At 37.5% G+C, this 19090-nt stretch overlaps 1 protein-coding gene across 1 annotated transcript in view; it reads right to left on the reverse strand.

Moving 5' to 3' along the window:
* Positions 1-480: 480 nt before the first annotated feature.
* Positions 481-19090, reverse strand: part of PGM2 (phosphoglucomutase 2) — a 32513-nt gene continuing 13903 nt past the window's right edge. The window contains exons 8-14 of the mRNA XM_069068627.1: positions 18961-19058; positions 17655-17835; positions 17471-17564; positions 15105-15234; positions 8470-8659; positions 6780-6913; positions 481-1974 (exon numbers count right to left, since the gene is read on the reverse strand). Of these exons, the coding sequence (XP_068924728.1) occupies positions 1872-1974; positions 6780-6913; positions 8470-8659; positions 15105-15234; positions 17471-17564; positions 17655-17835; positions 18961-19058 (930 nt within the window). The 3' untranslated portion in view covers positions 481-1871. The remainder of the gene's footprint in view (positions 1975-6779; positions 6914-8469; positions 8660-15104; positions 15235-17470; positions 17565-17654; positions 17836-18960; positions 19059-19090) is intronic.

Below are 19090 nucleotides of genomic sequence, written 5' to 3' on the forward strand. Positions count from 1 at the left end.
GAGAATTGAGTCAAATTTATAAGAATACAATACATTCCTCAAATGATAGTCAAAGGGTATAAACAGGTAGTTTTCAGATGAAGAATTGAAAGCTATCTACAGTCATATGAAAAAATGTTCTAAATCACTATTGATTAGAAAAATGCAAATTAAAACAACTCCGAGGTGCCACCTCACACCTATTGACCACACTGGCTAATATGACGGAAAAAGGAAAATGATGGGTGTTGGAGATGTGGGAAAATTGGAAAAATAATGCACTGTTTGTGGAGTTGTAAACTGATCCAGCTATTCTGGAGAGCAATTTGGAACTATGCCCAAAGAGCTATAAAAGTATACATACCCTTTGCTCCAGCAATATCACTACTCTGTCTATATCCCAAAGAGATCATAAAAAAGGGAAAAGGACCCACATGTACAAAGAAACTTATAGTAGCTCTTTTTGTAGTGGCAAAAAATTGGACATTAAGAGGATGCCCATCACTTAAGGAATGGTCTGAACAAGTTTATTTCCACAAGAAATGATGAATAGGCAGATTTCAGAAGAACCTGGAAAGACTTACATGAAATGTACACAGTAATAGCAACATTGTGCAATGATCAAATTTGATAGATTTGACTCTTCTCAGCAATACTAAGACACTTCCAAAAGACTCATGATGGAAAATACTATCCACATGCAGAAAAATTACTATGAAGTCTGAATGCAGATTGAAGCATACCATTTTTTGCCCTTTTTTGTTTTGTTTTTTCTTGGGTTTTCCCTTTTGTTCTGATTCTTCTTTCACAACACGACTAATGGGGAAATATGTTTAATATGATTGTACATGTATAACCTATATCAGATTGCTAGCTGTCTTATGGAAGGGAGGGAGGGAGGTAGGAAGAAAAAAGTTTGAAACTCAAAATCAAAAGTGAATACTGAACTTTCTTTACATGTAATCAGGAAAAAAAATAAAATACTGTTAAAAAAAGAAAGGAAAAAAGTTCTGAACATTTTATTAGAAAAAAGGGAAAAAACTCCAGTAATATTACTTCCAATTTAAAAGACAAATATTACTCTCAATTTTGCTGAATTTTCACAAAGACAAAATACATGCCACAGTCAAAAAAACACCTCCAAACTATCCATCTCAAATAAACATTTCTTTGGTGTTCAAGATTAACTACAGAAACAGCAAAGTATATTTTATTTTAAAACAACATTAAAAAGGTTGGTATGTTTCTCAAATCTATACAATGGTGTCTTTGAAACAAAGATAGTTAATTACTACTTTTCAAGCACTTAGCTTTGACGCCACTGTATTATGTCTTCCTAAAAGGCATGCTTGGCATGTTCTCTTAATTGTAAATAAAATATTTATTTTGTTCTTTGCTTTCACACTTTAAGTAGCATTATACTTAATATGTAAGCCTAAATATACCTGGTAACTAAAGTTTGCCATCCTACACAATAGGCAGGAACTGCCCTCTTTTAAAAACGTAAACAACTATGCTTTTGGATATTTTCTATTAAACGAAAAAAAAAAAGGATTAAGGAACAGTAGAGGGAGAGAAGAGAGAAAGCCAACCTCATGAAGAAAACAGTCATTTATGCAAATTAAGGCATTTAAACAGCAATATTAGCTGAAACACATAGAAAGCACTTTACATTTAGTTCTGATAATACCATACTTTAAAATTGTGAAAAGACTTAATGTTTTACTGGTGGTTTACAGAAAATGTCAAACTGGAGACATAAGAAACGTATCTATCTACAAAAATGTAAACACCTTAGTCACAATTTACATTATTTGGTCTCGAAAAAATATTGCTTCGTAAGTTCAACGTAGCTGCAGGTTAAGTATAATTATGAACAGTGTAGTAATATTTTACTCTGATTTAGGTTGTAATTTATATTTTTCTGGCTGAAAGAAGTATTCTTCAATGGCACCGGCAAGATCATCTAGTTCTTTCTTTAGTTGTTCATGGTCACTGGAGGAAGAAAAAAAGAAGATTCCAAATTGACAGGTTACTCTGAAACCACTAAAGCATACTTCTATAAAACCAAACAAACAAAAAGAGCATTTTTTCCAAGTTAAAGGAAAAACTGACATAGAGTAGTACTTATTTTGTGTTATTTCTATGGGAAAAAAATATCATGGACTTGATAGAAAATTAAAGTTTCAACAGTTGTTTATTTTCCCCACAGCTCTCTCTGTAAAACCACCTAGGTAGTAATTCCTTTTTCTTGTTGCATTCTCACTAAAATATTTAAGAAACCCAACAATTTTGCCCTTCTGTTCCTAAACAGCCAACAGTGTTGCCTAAGGTCATTGGTATGTTGGTAACAGAAAGATGAGAGTCTATGATTACAGTCAAAGATTCTTAAATTTGCATATTTCCAAAATGATGAGTCACATTAATTCCTGTGAGAAACAAAGCTAAAGAACATAATAAAAAAATCCATTCTTAGGATGCTAATGACAAATAATTAATTTTTTAATTGATAGGAATCAATTAAGGAGAACGTATGGTACAGTGGAGAAAACATGGGATTTGAATTAAGATAACTTGGGTCTGAATTCTAGCTCTGCCACATACAACTTTTGTGTCCTTGGGCAAGTCACTTAAATTATCTGGGCCTCAATTTCCTCACATGTAAAATGTGGGGCTTGTCTATATGACTTCTAAGGTTCCTCCCAGGCCAAAACCTATTATCTTCTGAAAAAGTATAAAGGCAGAAAAAGAAAAGTATAATAAGAGAATGGGTATGAAGGAAGATTGAGACTATAAGAGTTTATTAAGACTAGAGAACAAATCAAAGTTGGTAGCATAAAAGGCTAGAAATGCAGAAAGAGAAGATCTGAGAGACAGAAATAGAGATATTCGTTAATTAACTGGATATCTGAGATTAGGAAGAGTGGCAAGTCAAAGATAATGCTGAGATAAAGAATCTAAGAGACTAGAATAGTAGTCTTGGGGCTGCTAGGTGATACAGTGAATAGAGGACCTGAGTTCAAATCTAACCTCAGACACTTAACACAAAAACTAGCCTTGTAACCTTGGGCAAGTCACTTAACCCCAAATGCCCTCCAAAAAGCAAAAAAAAAAAAATAGAATAGTAGTCTTAGAAATAGGGAAGTTTAAAAGAAGGATGGGTTAAAAGGGAAATGACAAATGTTGGAGGGGGTGTAGAAGAACAAGTACACTAATACATTGTTGGTGGAATTGTGAACTGGTCCAACTACACTGGAGAACAATTTGGAACTATGCCCAAAGGGCTATAAAACTATGCTTACCCTTTGACCCAGCAATGCCATTACCAGGTCTGTATCCCAAAGAGATCAAAGAAAATGGAAAAAGACTTTTTTATACAAAAATATTTATAGCTGCTCTTTATGTGGTGACCAAGAACTGGAAATTGAAGAGATGTTCATCAATTAGGGAATGGCTAAACAAGTTGTGGTATATGACTGTGGTGGAATACTATTGTGCTATAAGAAATGATGAGCAGGATGATCCCCAAAAACCTTGGAAGACATATATGAATTGATGCTGAGTGAGGGGAGCATTACCAGGAGATCACTGTACACACTAAAAGCAATAGTGTAATGATCAAGTGTAAAAGACTTGGCTGCTCTAAGACAATTCTGACAGACTCATGATGAAAAATGCTATCTATCTCCAGAGAAAGAACTGACGAACAAACTGAAGTGTGTTTTCTCACTCAATTTTTCTTACCTTTTTAAAAAAACTGATATTGCTTGCCTTCTCAGTGGGTAGAGGGAGCAAATTTTGAACTCGGAATTTTTAAAAAATGAATGTTAAAAATAAAAAATAACAAAGTTTTTAAGGAGATAAGTGCTGAGTCTGAGATGTCTCTTGCACACTCACCAGGACACCGGGGATATGGGATGGAAATTTACGGGAGTCACCAGCATTAAGATGAGAATCAATCCCATGGAAGCTGATGAGGTCACTAACAGTGTAAAGAGATAAGGGTGGAGGACTTGGGACAAAGAGACTTGGGGAATACTCATAGTTAGGAGGCATGATATGTTGAACCAACAAAGGAGACTGAAAGGGAGTATTTAAGATAGACAGAAAGAGAACCAGGAGAGAGTGGGGTGGAAATCCAGAGGATGAAGTACCTAGGAGGAGAATGTAGTATATGTCAAATGCAGCAGTGACTGAGAAGGATTAGGAAAGAGAAAAATAAAGTTTTGGCAAGTAAGTGATCAGTGGTAACTTTGGAAAGATCAGTATGAGCTGATGAGTCTGGAAGCCGGATTGCAAAGAGTTGAGGAGAGTAGAGGAAGCAGAGGTAGCAAGCACAGTTTGACTGAGAAAGGAAAAGAGCTACAGGGGGATAGTTTGAGGGGATGGTAGAGTCTAGTGGAGGTTTTTTTTTAAATGGAGGATATGTGGATATGTCTGAATGCAACAGGGAAAGGGCCTGTAGATTGGGAGGGGATGAAGATCAGAGAAAAAGAGAAAGGAAGACTGACTTTAGAATTTGCTAATGACAAGAGGAGATGGATAAAGGGAACATGTAGAGAGACTGACTTGGGCAAGAGCTGTCTCTTTGGCAGAGACCAGGGGAGAATGAGGGATGATGCCAAGGGGTTTTGACATAAAGATAAGGTGAGAAGAGGGAGTTCCTGATGAATAGCTCAATTTCCTCAAGTAAAGTAGGAAGCAATGTTGAGAGAGGGAGAAAAGTTGCAGGTATAGAAGATTAAATGAGAAGAAAAGGTTTGGGAAAGCTTTTAAGGGAAGATTGGAAATCAAGTAAGGAAGAATAAAAAGATGGACTTGCTGCAATGAGGATCCAGTTGAAGGTGGAGAAGATGAATTTTTTATGTATCTGGTCAGCTTCGGGTGTGAGACTTCCTCTAGCTCTGTTCAACAGCACTTGAATGGAAACTGAGGAGTTGGACAGTGGGAATAATCCAGGGCTGAGGTTTGGCAAGTGACAAGCAGGGACAGATTAAGGGGGCAAGGTTTAGAAGAGAATGTGGAGTTGAATGAACTAAATATGGATTTAGGACTAAAGAGGGAGGATAGTATAGTCAGAGCAAAAGTAATGATCTTAAAAAGTATTGAGGGGTGGAGGAACTGGAGGGCTCAATGAGGAAGAATGAGTTTATAAAGGGTGAAGTAATAGGGAAAGAAGGAATGATAATAGGTTATGGTCATAAAGAGGAATGTCAGCTTTCATTAGAGAAAAGGAATATTTCTGAGTAATGGTGAGATCTAATATATGACCATGCCTGTGTCTGGCTGAAGTAGGAGGAAGTAGTAGGGCACTATAATTAAATGAGACTAAGGAACTGGGATGTTAGGGAGTTTGAGGATGACGTGACAAGGCCAGGAGAAGGGGAGGAGAGGAAGATGGTGAACCAGGTGCTAAACTCCTGGAGAAAGAAAAGAAAATTATGTTGGGATTGGAATACAATGGCCATCATTATGAAATGGGAATTCCAGAGGGCACAGTGGAGGCATCAGGTTGGAGCAAGAAATAGGTGGGGCAGGGCTGAAGAAGACAGGGATACTCAGTACAAACTGCAGACCTTGGAGATTCACAGGCCTCTGGCTCCTGACTACTTGCTATCAGGGAACCTCTCTGCTGGGTTTTGGCATGGAGTCACTGAACTTAACTGTCATTCTCACTTCATCCCCTTCTTTTTAAGAAGATTCCCAGCCCCAGCCACGATGCGCTACTTCCCTTGGCCCACTCAAGCCCAACTAGGCAAACCAATATAATTCTGAGTTGTTAAAAGAATCTTCAAATTTATCTACAAAATAATGAAGAAATAAACTTGCTACCTACATGGTTAAGAGAGCAGTCAACTTAATAGGATCATAAATTTGGAGCTCAAAGAAATGTCTTTTTTTTTTTTTTTTGCATTTTTTTGGAGGGGGGAAGGTAGGGCAATTGGGGTTAAGTGACTTGTCCAAGGTCACATAGCTAGTTGTTGTGTTATGTGTCTGAGGCCGGATTTGAACTGAGGTTCTTCTGACTCCAGGGCTGGTGCTCTATTCACTGTGCCACCTAGCCACCCCTCAAAGAGACTTCAGAGATCATTTAGTCAAACCCCAAATTTTACAGATTAGGAAATGAGGCCTAGAGAAGTTAAACAGCTTGTTCTGGGTCACAAGGTGGGGGAGAGAAAAGAAGGGGAGAGAGGGGAAAGAGAGAGAAATGGGGGGGGGGGAGAGAGAGGAGAGAGAGAAAAAGAGGGAGAGGGAAAGAGGGAAGGAGGGAGGGAGAGAGAGAAGAGAGAGGAGAGAGAGAAAGAGGGAGAGACAGGGATGGAAGGAAGAAGGGAGAGAGAGAGGGAGGGAGGGAGAGAGCAGACTGAATGGATTCTATTGGAATCTGCTGTTTTAATGAACAGAACGCCATTTTAATTTCAATCCTCTGCTTCCAAATCTAGGCCTCTTTTCACTAAACTACACACTGTCTTCTTCAACTATAAGAATGATACAGTATAGGGGCGGCCAGGTGGCTCAGCGAGTAAGAGCACCGGTTCCAGTGTTGGGACGACCTGGAGATCGAATCCCGGGCTCAGACACTCAGCACCACACCCAGAAATAACTGGCCGTGTAACCTTGAGCAAGTTACTTTACCCCAATTGCTTAAAAAAAAAAAAGAATGATACAGTATAATCTAAAACAGCAATCCAAATTTATCATCAAATTACATAATGAACTATGAAACCAGTTTTCTTGACATTTAGAAGAACCAATCAGGAGGTTTACTGGATAAAATCATTCTCTTTGCCCTAGAGTACCTGTTTCCAGGAGGCACACAGAGTTCAGCATAATATTTAATTTTGGGTTCTGTTCCACTGGTCCTCATAGTTGCCACTCCTCCATTTGCAAAAGTAAAAGTAATCATTTGGCTGCTTTTACTTGTAGGAAGAATCTATGAAGGAAGTCAGAGGCACAATATTTTAATGTTCTTAGTTATTTATAAATCATAAATCTGACATAACTAATCTGTTTCCTTTGAGGGAAAAAAAATGCACACAAAAATAATCCCGAGAGGCCAATATTTATTAGTTTGAAAAAAATACCACATACATGATGAAACATTGCATAATTCAAATTTAATTTAAAACAGTAAAGTGACATTATGAAATGAAAGAATAGTGATTGACTACAAAATCTCTGTGCTTACTAGCTAATTTATCGCTCAGATTCTTTTTTTCTGAATTACGTTATAATTTATTACTAGTAACAACATCTGATAAATTAGTCCATATTTCACTGGCACACTATTTCTCTTGTTCATGTGGATATAAAACAATAAAAAAGAACCATTATTATTAGAGAAATAAAAAAAATAAGCCTTTACATATCAATTTTTTTTTTAAAGCAATCGGGGTTAAGTAACTTGCTCAAGGTTACAGGGCCAGTTATTTCCGGGTGTGGTGCTGAGTATCTGAGCCCGGATTTGATCCAGGTCATCCTGACACTGGAGCTGGTGCTCTTACTTGCTGAGCCACCTGGCCGCCCCTAAGCAATCGGGGTTAAGTAACTTGCTCAAGGTTATACAGCCAGGTGTTTCTGGGTGGGTGCTAAGCGTCTGAGCCCGGGATTCAATCTCCAGGTCATTCTGACACTGGAGCTGGTGCTCTTATTCACTGTGCTACCTGGCCTACATATCAATTTATTAATGCTCTTGTTCTATTCATATATTCTGCATTATTTTCTGTTCTTTGCCCAAGACTTACCTTGACTTCAAGGGGAAACACACAGAGTACCATAGAATATTAAGCTTATAAGGGACCTTGGAAGGACCAGCTATCTAATTTTACAGATAAGGAAGCTGGTCCAACAGGAACAGAGACTTGTCAGGGGTCACACAACTAGTTAATTACCGAATATGACAAAACCCCAAAACTCTTGATTTCCAGTCTGGATGTTTATGATATGAAAAACTGAAAACTTAGATGTGTTAGGACTCCCTATGTTAGTTCAGACAATAACAAATATTTTAAAATATAAATAATATATTTTTAGAACAAAGATGCTGATCTCTCAACTCCCTATATCTTTTTATACTTTGTAACTAGTCTCCATTCAAGTCCTATGCCAAGATCATATTTTGGCATGAAAAGGCCTGGGGTTCTCTCAAGGGCTATGCTAGCAGACCCTAATGTATAAGGGCCTAGTGACAGACTATGTGGTGTTTGAGAATTAATCTAGCTAGGTTTGAAGAGGCCCATCACAAGAGGAGAATTAATTCTGGCAATCGTAGCTACACTAAGGCATGGAGAATCGTCAATCTACATCACTGGAAGGACTACCTCAACCCTGATGAAATCATGGATATTCTGAAGCTGTGAAGAGAATAACAATATTCATGCCTAAAAATTACTGAGATTATTTCTATAGCTTCTGTTTTTTTTTTATATGGAATATTCAGTACATACTTGGAAATAAGGTTTAATCACATAAATCAACCAAAATACTCACGGCTTTTTTGTCAGGTTGGCTGCTATCATAGCCTGTGGTAAGATCTCTAACTCCAGAAACTTCAAATTTGCCACAAGTCTTTGGGTAACTGCTCTTTCCATCATAATTTCGAAGGTTTTCAAATAGATTTTTGATGATATTTTGGTCATGGCAAATAAAATATGAAGCCTTGGTAATATGATAGCCATATCTATCAAAGAAGAAAACATCTTTGTACATATATAATAACATTTAGCATAAAAAATAGGAATGATTAATACGACATGGAATCACAGAATTTTAGGGATGAAACTATATAAATGATCTAGTCCAAGCCCCTTAATCAGACATAAGCAAATTCCGGCACAGAGCCAAAAGTGATTTACTGAGGATCATACATAGCAGGAGAACTGGGATTCCTGATTCCAAATCTAGCTATCTCCCTCTTCATTTCACTCCCAGTTCATTGTCTATTCGGTTCAACCTCTACACCAGTGGCCTTGTACATTCAAGGATGACATCACCCTAAGGCTAATTCAATGACTAGTGAGTCCTTGGCCAAAAAAGTCCTATTTTAAGGGGACCTATATATGTTTCTTTTCTACTTTTAGCTCATTTTCTGGTCTGCTCTCCCCACCCACTAGCTGCCTTTCCCCTTTTAGGTTTTGTTACATTGTTAGAATGTAAGCTCCTTCCCAGTGATTGTCTTGTTTTCCTGCTTTTTCTCTAGTATTTAGCTTAACACCTGCAACATAATAAGAGCTTAATGCTCTCATCTGTTTATCAACAACAAAACTTAATTAAACATTTATGAAACATATACTATTAATATGGCCCTAGTTTAGGTGCTGAGAATATAAAGAGACAAACTTCTTTTACTACAATAATTCACAATTAAATTTTGGAAGAGGGTAGGTTCAAGTGAGTACATGCACACAGTCATGATACAAGGCTAAAGAAAAATCTTTAAAATGGGCCCTTGAAATTTAGAGGAGAGAACAGCTTCAGCTAGGGGTAGTAGCTACAAAAGGAGATCCAAAAGTCCCAGAAGACAGAGTTGGCACCTTAAGCTCAGCCTCAACAGACTATCAGCACTATGTATCCTCTTATTAATGAAATAAGTAAAATAACTTATTGTTAGCTTTATGGAGTAATTTAGTTCAGAACATAATACTGCCACATTCCTTTAGAAACAAAAGCTTTTTATAATTCTGTTTACTGTTATATCATTAAATAAATGTTAGGACTCATTGCAATGACTAATCTCCCTAGTTTCACTTAAAAGTTATTTTTATTGAAAATTCTCATATAAATGTAAAAGGGAAAAAAAAATCAGTGTGATAGCTCTTCTTTGGTTATAAATAAATACCTCATGTATACTTAGAAAGGCCCATGGCAGCCTCTAGATTTTTTTCAATATTTTTATAATTGTATCTGAATGAAAAGGAAAATGACATACCCTTTAAACTAGCAATACCAACAGTAGGGCTGTATTTCCAAGGAGATAAAAAAAAAAAGGAAAAGGTGCTAGATTTACAAAAATATGTATAGCAGGGGGTAGCTAGGTGGCACAGTGAATACAGCACTGGCCCTGGAATCAGGAGGACCTGAGTTCAAATCTGACCTCAGACACTTGACACACTTACTGGCCGTGTGACTTTGGGCAAGTTACAACCCCAATTGCCCTCCAAAAAGCAAAAAAAATAAAATAAAATACATGATTAAAAAAAATGTATAGCAGCTCTTTCGTAGGGGTAAAGAACTAGAGATTGAGGGCATGTACATCAATTGTGGAATGGCTGAACGAGTTGTGGCACATGATTATGATGGAATACTATTGTATGATAAGAAATGATGAGCAGGATGCTCTCAGAAAAACCTTGAAAGACTTACACCAGCTGAAATACTGTGTACAAAGTAACAGCAAGATTGTGTAATGATCGGCTGTGAATGAGTTCACTATTCTCAGCAATACAATGACCCAAGACAACTTTGAAAGACTTATGATGAAAAATATTATCCATCCCCAGAGAAAAAATTGATGTTGTCTGAACACAGATTGAAGAATACTTTTTTTTGGTCTATGTTTTCTTTCATGACATGCCTATTATGGATATGTTTTGTATGACTACATATGTATAACCTATATCAAATTGCTTGCCTTCTCAATGAGGGTTGCGGGGTGGGGAGGAAGGAAGGAAGAGAATTTGGAACTCAAAGTTTTAAAAAACAATGTTAAGAATTGTTTTTACATGTAACTGGAAAGATAAAATACTAAATAAATAGAATAAATAATTTTTTTTAAAAAAGAAAAAGACAAATGCTGGAGGGGATGTGGTAGAATAGGTATACAATACAGTGTCGGTAGAACTGTGAACCAGTCCAACCATTCTGCAGAACAATTTGGAACTATGCCCAAAGGTCTACAAAACTGTGTATTTGACCTAGCAATACCACTATTAGGTCTGTATCCCAAAAAGATCAAAGAAAAGGGAGAGGGACCTATGTGTACAAAAATATTTACAGCAGCTCTTATTGTGGGAGCAAAGAATTTTGGAAATCAAGGAGATTGCTATCAACTGGGGAATGGGTGGACAAGTTGTGGTATATGATTGTGATGGGATACTACTGTACTATAAGAAATGAGGGAGATGGTTTCAGAAAAACCTGGGGAGATCTATATGAACTAATACAAAGTAAAGTGAGCAGAACCAAGATAATAATGGTATAAAACCACTGTAATATTGTAACAAAGATCAACTGTGAAAGACTTATTTATTCTAATCAACACAATGACCCAAGCTATTCCAAGAGACTGATGATGAAATGTTTTCCACCTCCAGAAAGGGAACTGATAAACTGAATACAGATGGAAGCATATTGTTATCACTTTATTTTTCTTATATTTTTAGTTATTTTTGCAATACGGCTAATGTGAAAATGCTACCTTTGCATGACTTCATACCGTGTTTCCCCGATAATAAGACACTGTCTTATTATTTTTTTTGGACAGAAAAACACCAGAGGGCTTATTTTCAGGGGAGGGCTTATTTTAATGAACATTGACAGCAATTTTAATAAACAGGTAAATGTGAACAAAAAAATGTATCTTTATTCAATAAGCAAATCACTGGAGAAGAACAGGATGACGTGCTCACTGCTACAGCTCTGATTGGATGCAGCTCGGAGCGCGGCGTGCGTTTCATGGGGGGGGACGGTGCATACAGAGGGTACCGTAATGTAGCGTGTAGCGCAGGGGATCACCTTCACTACAGTAGCAATCTCAATAGGGCTTATTTTCGGGGGAGGGCTTATTTTAGAGGAATCTCACACAGTAAGGGGAGGGCTTATTTTCGGGATAGGTCTTATTATCGGGGAAACACGGTATTACCATTTGTTATACTGTATGCCTCCTCAACAGGTGAGAGAGGGGCTGGATGGAAAGAATTTGGAACTCAAAATTTTTAAAAATTAATGTTAAAATAAAGTAAAATTATTTTCAAAAAGGTTACAACCCTTGCCCTAATTGGTAAATACAGTGATCTTTTCTATGCACTTATCACTCTTCACATTTCTCTAAAATTTGTTTCCTTTAATACTCTAACCATGAAACTCTCCAGTTGATTTCCAGGACATGGAGCTATGCAAGCTGCTTTTACTTCATCTTCCCTCTTCTAAATATAGTTAACCCTAGAAGATTAGCCCCAAGTCCCTTGCTCTTCCCTCTATGTTCCTCCAAGGCTTCCAACTATTACTTCTATTTGGATAGTTCCCAAATCTATACCCCCCAGTTTTGACCACTCTCCTGAATTCCAAGATTCCATCTCTAATGACTTTCTGGAGTGCTATACTTGGATATTCTAAGGCCAATTTACATTTAACACATTAAAAATGTGCCACTCCCCCCACCCCCAACTTGTCTCATGTCTTGATTTCCTCTTGTCTCTTGTCTCTTAATAATAACCAACATAATGCTGTGATTTTGCCTGTCATTCAGGCTTCAAACTGTACATTATTTTGTTCCCCACATCCAATCAGTCACGTGGTCTCATACATTCTTCCTTCAAATTGCATTTTACCATAACACCATTTCCAAGCCAAAGTAATCATTTCACACTGCCTGCCATAACCCTTATAATTTTATCAATCTCACACCTGACCTACTATAATAATCAATCAATTGGCAAGTATTTATTAACTACAAAATGTATGCCAAGCACTAAGTACTAGTAAGATAAAGTTAAACAGTTCCTGACCTAGCTGTTTACATTCTGATGAGGTACATATATGTATAATATATAAGAAGCAAATACAAAACAGCCTTCAAGGTGAAAGGACTAGCAGCTGGAAGAATTCAGAAATACCCTAGGCAAAAGGTAGTAGGTACTTGAACTGAGTTTTCTTTTTTTTTTTTTTTAAAGCAACCGGGGTTAAGTAACTTGCTCAAGGTTACACGGCCAGTTATTTCTGGATGTGGTGCCTGAGTATCTGAGCCCGGATTTGATCCAGGTCATCCTGACACTGGAGCCGGTGCTCTTACTCGCTGAGCCACCTGGCCGCCCCTTGAACTGAGTTTTCAAGAGGCAGGAATTATAGTGATGAGATGGGAATGCATTGAAAGGATGGAGAATATACTGCAAAAAGCACAGAGGCACGTAGACAAAAGATGGAATGTCTTTTATGTGTAATGGCAAGAACACACTGAGGGGAGCACTATCAAGTCAGGTAACAAAAATTAAGTCCCTGATATATGCCAGGAACTGTACTAAGTGCTAGGGATAAAAAGAAACTCTACTCTAGCACCTTTAGCTAGAGCACTGGATCTATAGTCAGGAAAACCCAAGTTAAAATCCAGCCTCAGACACGAGATGTGTGACCTAGGCAAGTTGCCTCAGTATCCTCATTTGTAAAAGCAGATAATAACACCTATCTCCCAGAACCCTTGTGAGGAGCAAATGAAATAATAATTATAAAGTTATTAGCACAGAACCTGGCACACAGTAACTACTATATAATGTTACTTATCATTATTATGATTATTATTTAGGGGGGGACATCATGCAAGCAACTCTGCACAAACAAGATACATAAACGATAAACAGGAGGGCTGGAAAGACTTCTTGCCTAAGGTGGAACTCTGGCCGAGACTTGAAGGGAAGCCAGGGATGTTGGGCAGTAAAGATGAGGAAGACAGTTCCAAGCATGGGGGACAGTCAGTGAAAATGTCTAAAGTCTAGAGAGAATGTCTAGGAATGACATGTGTGAGGAACAGCGAGGAGGCTGGTGTCACTGGATCAGAGCACTCGGAGGGGAGTAAGGTGGAAGACTGGAAAGGTAAGAAGGGGTCAGGTTATGAAGGGCTCTCTGAAAGCCAGGATTTTGTATTTGATCCTGGGGGTTAAGCGGGAGCCACGGGAGTTTACTGAATTGGGAGTGTACAGAATGGTCAGAACTGTCCATTAGGAAGATCATTTTGTAGTGTAATAAGTGTAATAATGGAGGATGGGTCAGATTGTGAAGAGCTTTAAATGACACATTTAAAGGAGGAGATTACATTTGATGCTATAACTAACAGGGAGCCCAAAAGGGGTGACCTGGTCAGATTTCCAACTGAGGAAAGTCACATTGGTGGCTGTGTGGAGGGTGAAGCAGGCAGGTCAATGAGGAAGTTACTGCAGTAGTTTGGGTGAGAGATGATGAAGGCTTGAAGTAGGATAGTAGCCATGTGAATAAAGAGAAGGAACTGTATGGAAGAGATATAAAGACAAGATCTGGTAGCTTTGAATTGTGTATGGCAGGGTTAGAAAGTCGAGGATGACCACAAAGTTTTAAACTTGGGTGACTGATGATGGTGCCCACAACATTAAATAGGGATATGAAGGGGGTGGGTTTTTGGGGAAAGAGAATCAGTTTTGTTTTGGGTGTGCTGAGTTCGAGATGCCTGTAAGAATTCCAGTTTGAAATGTCCAATAGAAGTTGGTGATGTAGGATTGGCATTTGGGAGAGCCTGGGGCTGAATCCAAGGCTGGGCAGTCATATGTATATGGATGGTAACAAAACCCAAGGGAATTAATGAAACTACCAATGAGTGAGTATAGAGCAAAAGAAAACCAGAAGGCTCAGAACTGGCCTTCTTCTAGTCCATTCTGAGCTCTGTTGGCCACATAATCCTAAGAGAGTACTTTTGCTCAAGGTAACCCCTTCACATTCAAAAATCATTCCCAGTTCCCTAATACTTCTGCCTACAAAATAGTGTCCCAAGCTCTTTGGCTCCCCTACTCCTAAGGCCTAGGACACCCTTAATAAAGTACCACCTTTTCTTCAAGCCTTCTGTCATTCCGATTGTTGAATGCTGATTGTTGAATGCTAGCTTTTCCCAGCCCCCCAGCATTTGATCTACACTGGATTCCTATTGTATTTTATGTTGCATGTTCACATTTGACTTCCATCATAATTACTTTTGTACCTCTTACTTCCATTACTGGGCTATAAGCTTTACAAAGGCAGAGTCCAGGTCTTAACACTTCATTGTACGCCAATGTACCTAGTACACTGACTTGCATATATGAATTTAAAAAATATTTATTTGCTACATGGGCACCAGAACCTCCTATTATGTTGTTATAATCACAAAAAAAGAGTTAGCAGGAACTTACTCAACATAGATGGCTTTTAGTTGCTGTGCCAAAGACAAATTCTTAGTTGCTAGAAAACTAGCCAATTCTGCACTTATAACAGCAGCACTGACACCGTCTTTGTCCAAAACAAACGGACAGCACATATATCCTATGGAAAACATACAAGTCAGCATATCAGAATGGATTCCCTTACAATTTACACAATCGTGTGCTGTACTCATAATAGCAGAAATTGCAGAACAAGGGTGATGCTCACTTTATTATTTATGTAACTATCATTTTTATTCCCCATCTCTATTAATTTGCTTCTTACTCAACCTAGAACATGTTGGTCTACTTTTGCAAAATCATATCCACACTTTACATAAGCCTCTCAAGTGTGAATTCCCCTCCAGGAGGACATCCCCTCTCACTCCAGTCTGCTGTGATATGATGTTTTTGCTATAGCACCTACTACCATTTTTATTTGCTTGGACATTAATAATATACTGCCACGTACTATTACTTTTCTCTGTGTGGGTGTGCGCGTATGTGTGTGTCTGCCTTGACTCCCCAACAAAACTGTAAACTTCTAGACAATGGGAAAAGTGTCTTTTATTTTTTTTGTGGGCTTTTTGTCATTTTGGTCATATCTAACTCTTTCTGACCCCATCTGGGGCTTTCTTGGCAAAGATATCAGAGTGATTTGCCATTTCCTCCTCCAGTTCATTTTACAGATGAGGAAGTCGAGAGAAACAGGGTTAAATGACATGCCCAAGGTCACACAGCTAATAAGCGTCTGAAGACAGATTTGAATTCAGGTCTTCCTGACTCCAGGCCAGGTACTCTATCTACTGCACCACTTTAACTGGAACAATGTCTTTTATTTTATTTGTAGTTATTGAATATCTAACAGTGAAGTACAAAAGGTATTTAATAAAATACTTGTGGAATTAAAGTTTCTGAAGATAAAATTTAAAGGTTTAAAATCTTATAGAAAAGTTCCTCAAATTTGTTAATAAAATATTAGAACTTCAGGTATCCTATAGCTTATAATGACCACCAAAAGGTTGAAATGTTCCTAGAACTAGAATACAAAAATATAACCTTTGGTAGTTATTCCTTCACTGTATTAATTTAAATTGCTATGGAAGTTTTAAGTCAAATTTTTACCTAATAAGCTCATGAGACCTTCCCTAATGTGCCACAATATCTTGAGGGCACTGATTATTTCCTTGTCATTACCTATACTATTAAAAGCTGGAGTGCCCAATGCAATATTTTGGGAAGGAGTGGGCTAAATTTAGGTATAAATCAGCAGGTACTGAACAAAGAGCACTGCTCTCCCAAAAGTATGTGGATGAAGGGGCTACGTGGTGCAGTGAATGGCTCTGGAGTCAGGAGGACCTAGGTTCTGATCTGGCCTCAGACACTGTAATGGGAATGTAAATTTTTAAGATCTTCCCTGCCCCTAGGCTAAAGTGTACCTGGTGCCTGGGGTGGGAGGCTAGTTTTTCAGTAGATACTTCTTGATTGGCCAGTGGGTCAAGAAGGTTGTTACATTCTCTGAGCCAGGAGAAGGGTATATAAACCCTGATTTGAGGCTTTGTTTTGGGGCTCACTTTGAGAAGTGTTCTGTGATTTGATATGGATTCTGGGAAGCCGTTGTCCAGAGCCTCCTAGCTTTGAAAAACTGAGATGTTGAAACCCAGATGTTGATTGGGTATGGATATAATGGTTGAACAGTTTGGAAATCTGTCTACTTGATCTGTTTCTCTGTCTTGATAATTCTGTCTGTATACTTTGAAGTTCGGGGTGCTGACCTCTTTCCCCTGAACTAGATAAATGATACATCTATGACTGATAAAAGTAAGCTTGTTAACCCATTTTGAGTTGCTTTCCTTTATCAAAGCAGATCCAAGAACCTGTGTGAGCAGCAACCCTGAGGATGCTTGGTGTGCTTGCTGCTACAGACACTTAACACAAAAACTAGCTGTGTGACCTTGGGCAAGTCACTTAACCCCAACTGCCCTCCAAAAAGCAAAAAAAAAAAACTATGTGGATGAGTTTCTGCAAATTTGCCTTTCTTAAAAACTGCCTGAGAACCTTTTGGCAGCATACACAACAAGCCTGTTAGATGTTTTCAGCCATTTGAAAAGAGGAGTAAGAAAGAAACTTAATGATGATCCCTCTTTTAGCCAATTTCACTTCCCAGGGGTTTTAATTGGGGGAAAAAAATTCTAGATACCATTTTTGTCCACTACAGAACCACTTCCAAAAAAAGTATATTCACTAATCCAATTATATTTGATATAAGCAATGTATTTCTTCTAAGATTCAAATTCAAAATATTAATCAATTGGAGTTTTATGATAAATTAGATCATGCTTATTGTTACTTCTTACCTATAGCTTCTTCAAATGCAAAGAGAACAGTTTTCCCCTGGTCTATTAGTTGTTTGGCTCTATTTCCCATCCATTTAAATCCAGTTAATGTTTCCTAATGAGACAATAAGTAAAAGAAAACTATCTTAATACCATCTAAAGAGCAATGAAAATAAAGAGCACAGACTTGTATAAACATTATTACCTCAAAGTGAAAACCCTCCTTTAAGGCAATGGCCCTCAGGATCTTTGAAGAAACAGTGCTGGATAACATGTATAGGTCTTTAAGAGCATTCTGGTCTTGATTCTTTTCCTTCCAACTGGTAAAGAGCCACCAACCTAAAAGAGCCCCCATCTCATTTCCAGAAAACACTTTCCATTCACCACTGGGGAAAAAAATGACAGCCATCAACAGAGCAATCTTGAAAAAGAACAGCAAGAATAATAAGGGAAAAACCCCTGAGAGGCATTGTGACACAGTGGACAGAAAGCTGGTCTACAACTCAGTAAAAAAGCAAAATGAAGACATATAGCACTAGTAAGATGGAAAAATAGATTCCCATTTATTCTTTTAAAAATAAATAATATCAACTTGTCAAAAATCTGGCAGTCTTAAAGAACCTCATAAACATTTCCCTATCAAAAAGCAAACAAAATGAGAATATTTTTAACTTTTTTTTTTGCTTTTTGGAGGGCAATTGGGGTTAAGCGACTTGCCCAAAGTCCAAAGTAGTAAGTGTGTCAAGTGTCTGAAGCCGTATTTGAACTCAGGTCCTCCTGACTCCAGGGCTGGAGCTCTATTTACTGTGCCACCTAGCTGCCCCTATTTTTAACTTTTTTGCACATGCTCTGGTATTAAAGTAGATTAGTACTTCATGGAAATTTTAGGGCTTGCTCCATATTGTGAATAAGTGATCAACTGGAATTTCTCTAAGGCCCCATGACCAAAACCAAATTGATCAAAGAGGAGAGAAAGAATTCTATGTTCTCCTCTGTTTCTAATCAACATGATTGGAACAAATCTGTAAATCTCAAAGTTGGGACTGTTAAATTAGTTTTATTTTCTAACTGATGTTGCTTTTTCTATCAGCACAAAATATGCACATGGGATTATTTTACATCATACATGTACTGGTAGATACCATAAATTATGTACCTGGAAGTATTATCAATGCACTCTCATCAGAATCAAAGGCTATAAAGGTAGCTATGTAAATGAAAATGTTTTATAAAGTGTCAAACAAAAGTGCATGATAATGAATATTAAATCTGTAAAGTTTAACTTAAAATCCTCATAGTTCAGTATTTTGCTATGTGCTAGAGAAATAGAAGTACTTTAAAATTATTTCTATCCCATTTGTAAGTTAATAGAAAATTTCTTAAAATAATAATCCCCAAATACATGGGATGAATCCTATATTCATTTTGTAGTTTCACCAGTAAGTTCCCAAAAGACGATGTCATAAAATTGTATATTAAAAAAAAATATTTTTAAAAGCTATTAAACCTACTTTTCTTGCTTTTCTGCTACTGCAAGTCGATCAGCATCTGGATCATTTGCTAAAATAATTTTAGCCTGTGTTTTTTCTGCCAAAGCAAATGATAATGTCTGGAAAAGAGTTAAAAGAAAACAATTACTTT

Source organism: Petaurus breviceps, unplaced genomic scaffold (assembly GCF_028583685.1).
Source record: "Petaurus breviceps papuanus isolate PSGF00001 unplaced genomic scaffold, PetGlider_PUasm1.0 140, whole genome shotgun sequence".
In the NCBI taxonomy this organism is placed as follows: Eukaryota; Metazoa; Chordata; class Mammalia; order Diprotodontia; family Petauridae; genus Petaurus; species Petaurus breviceps.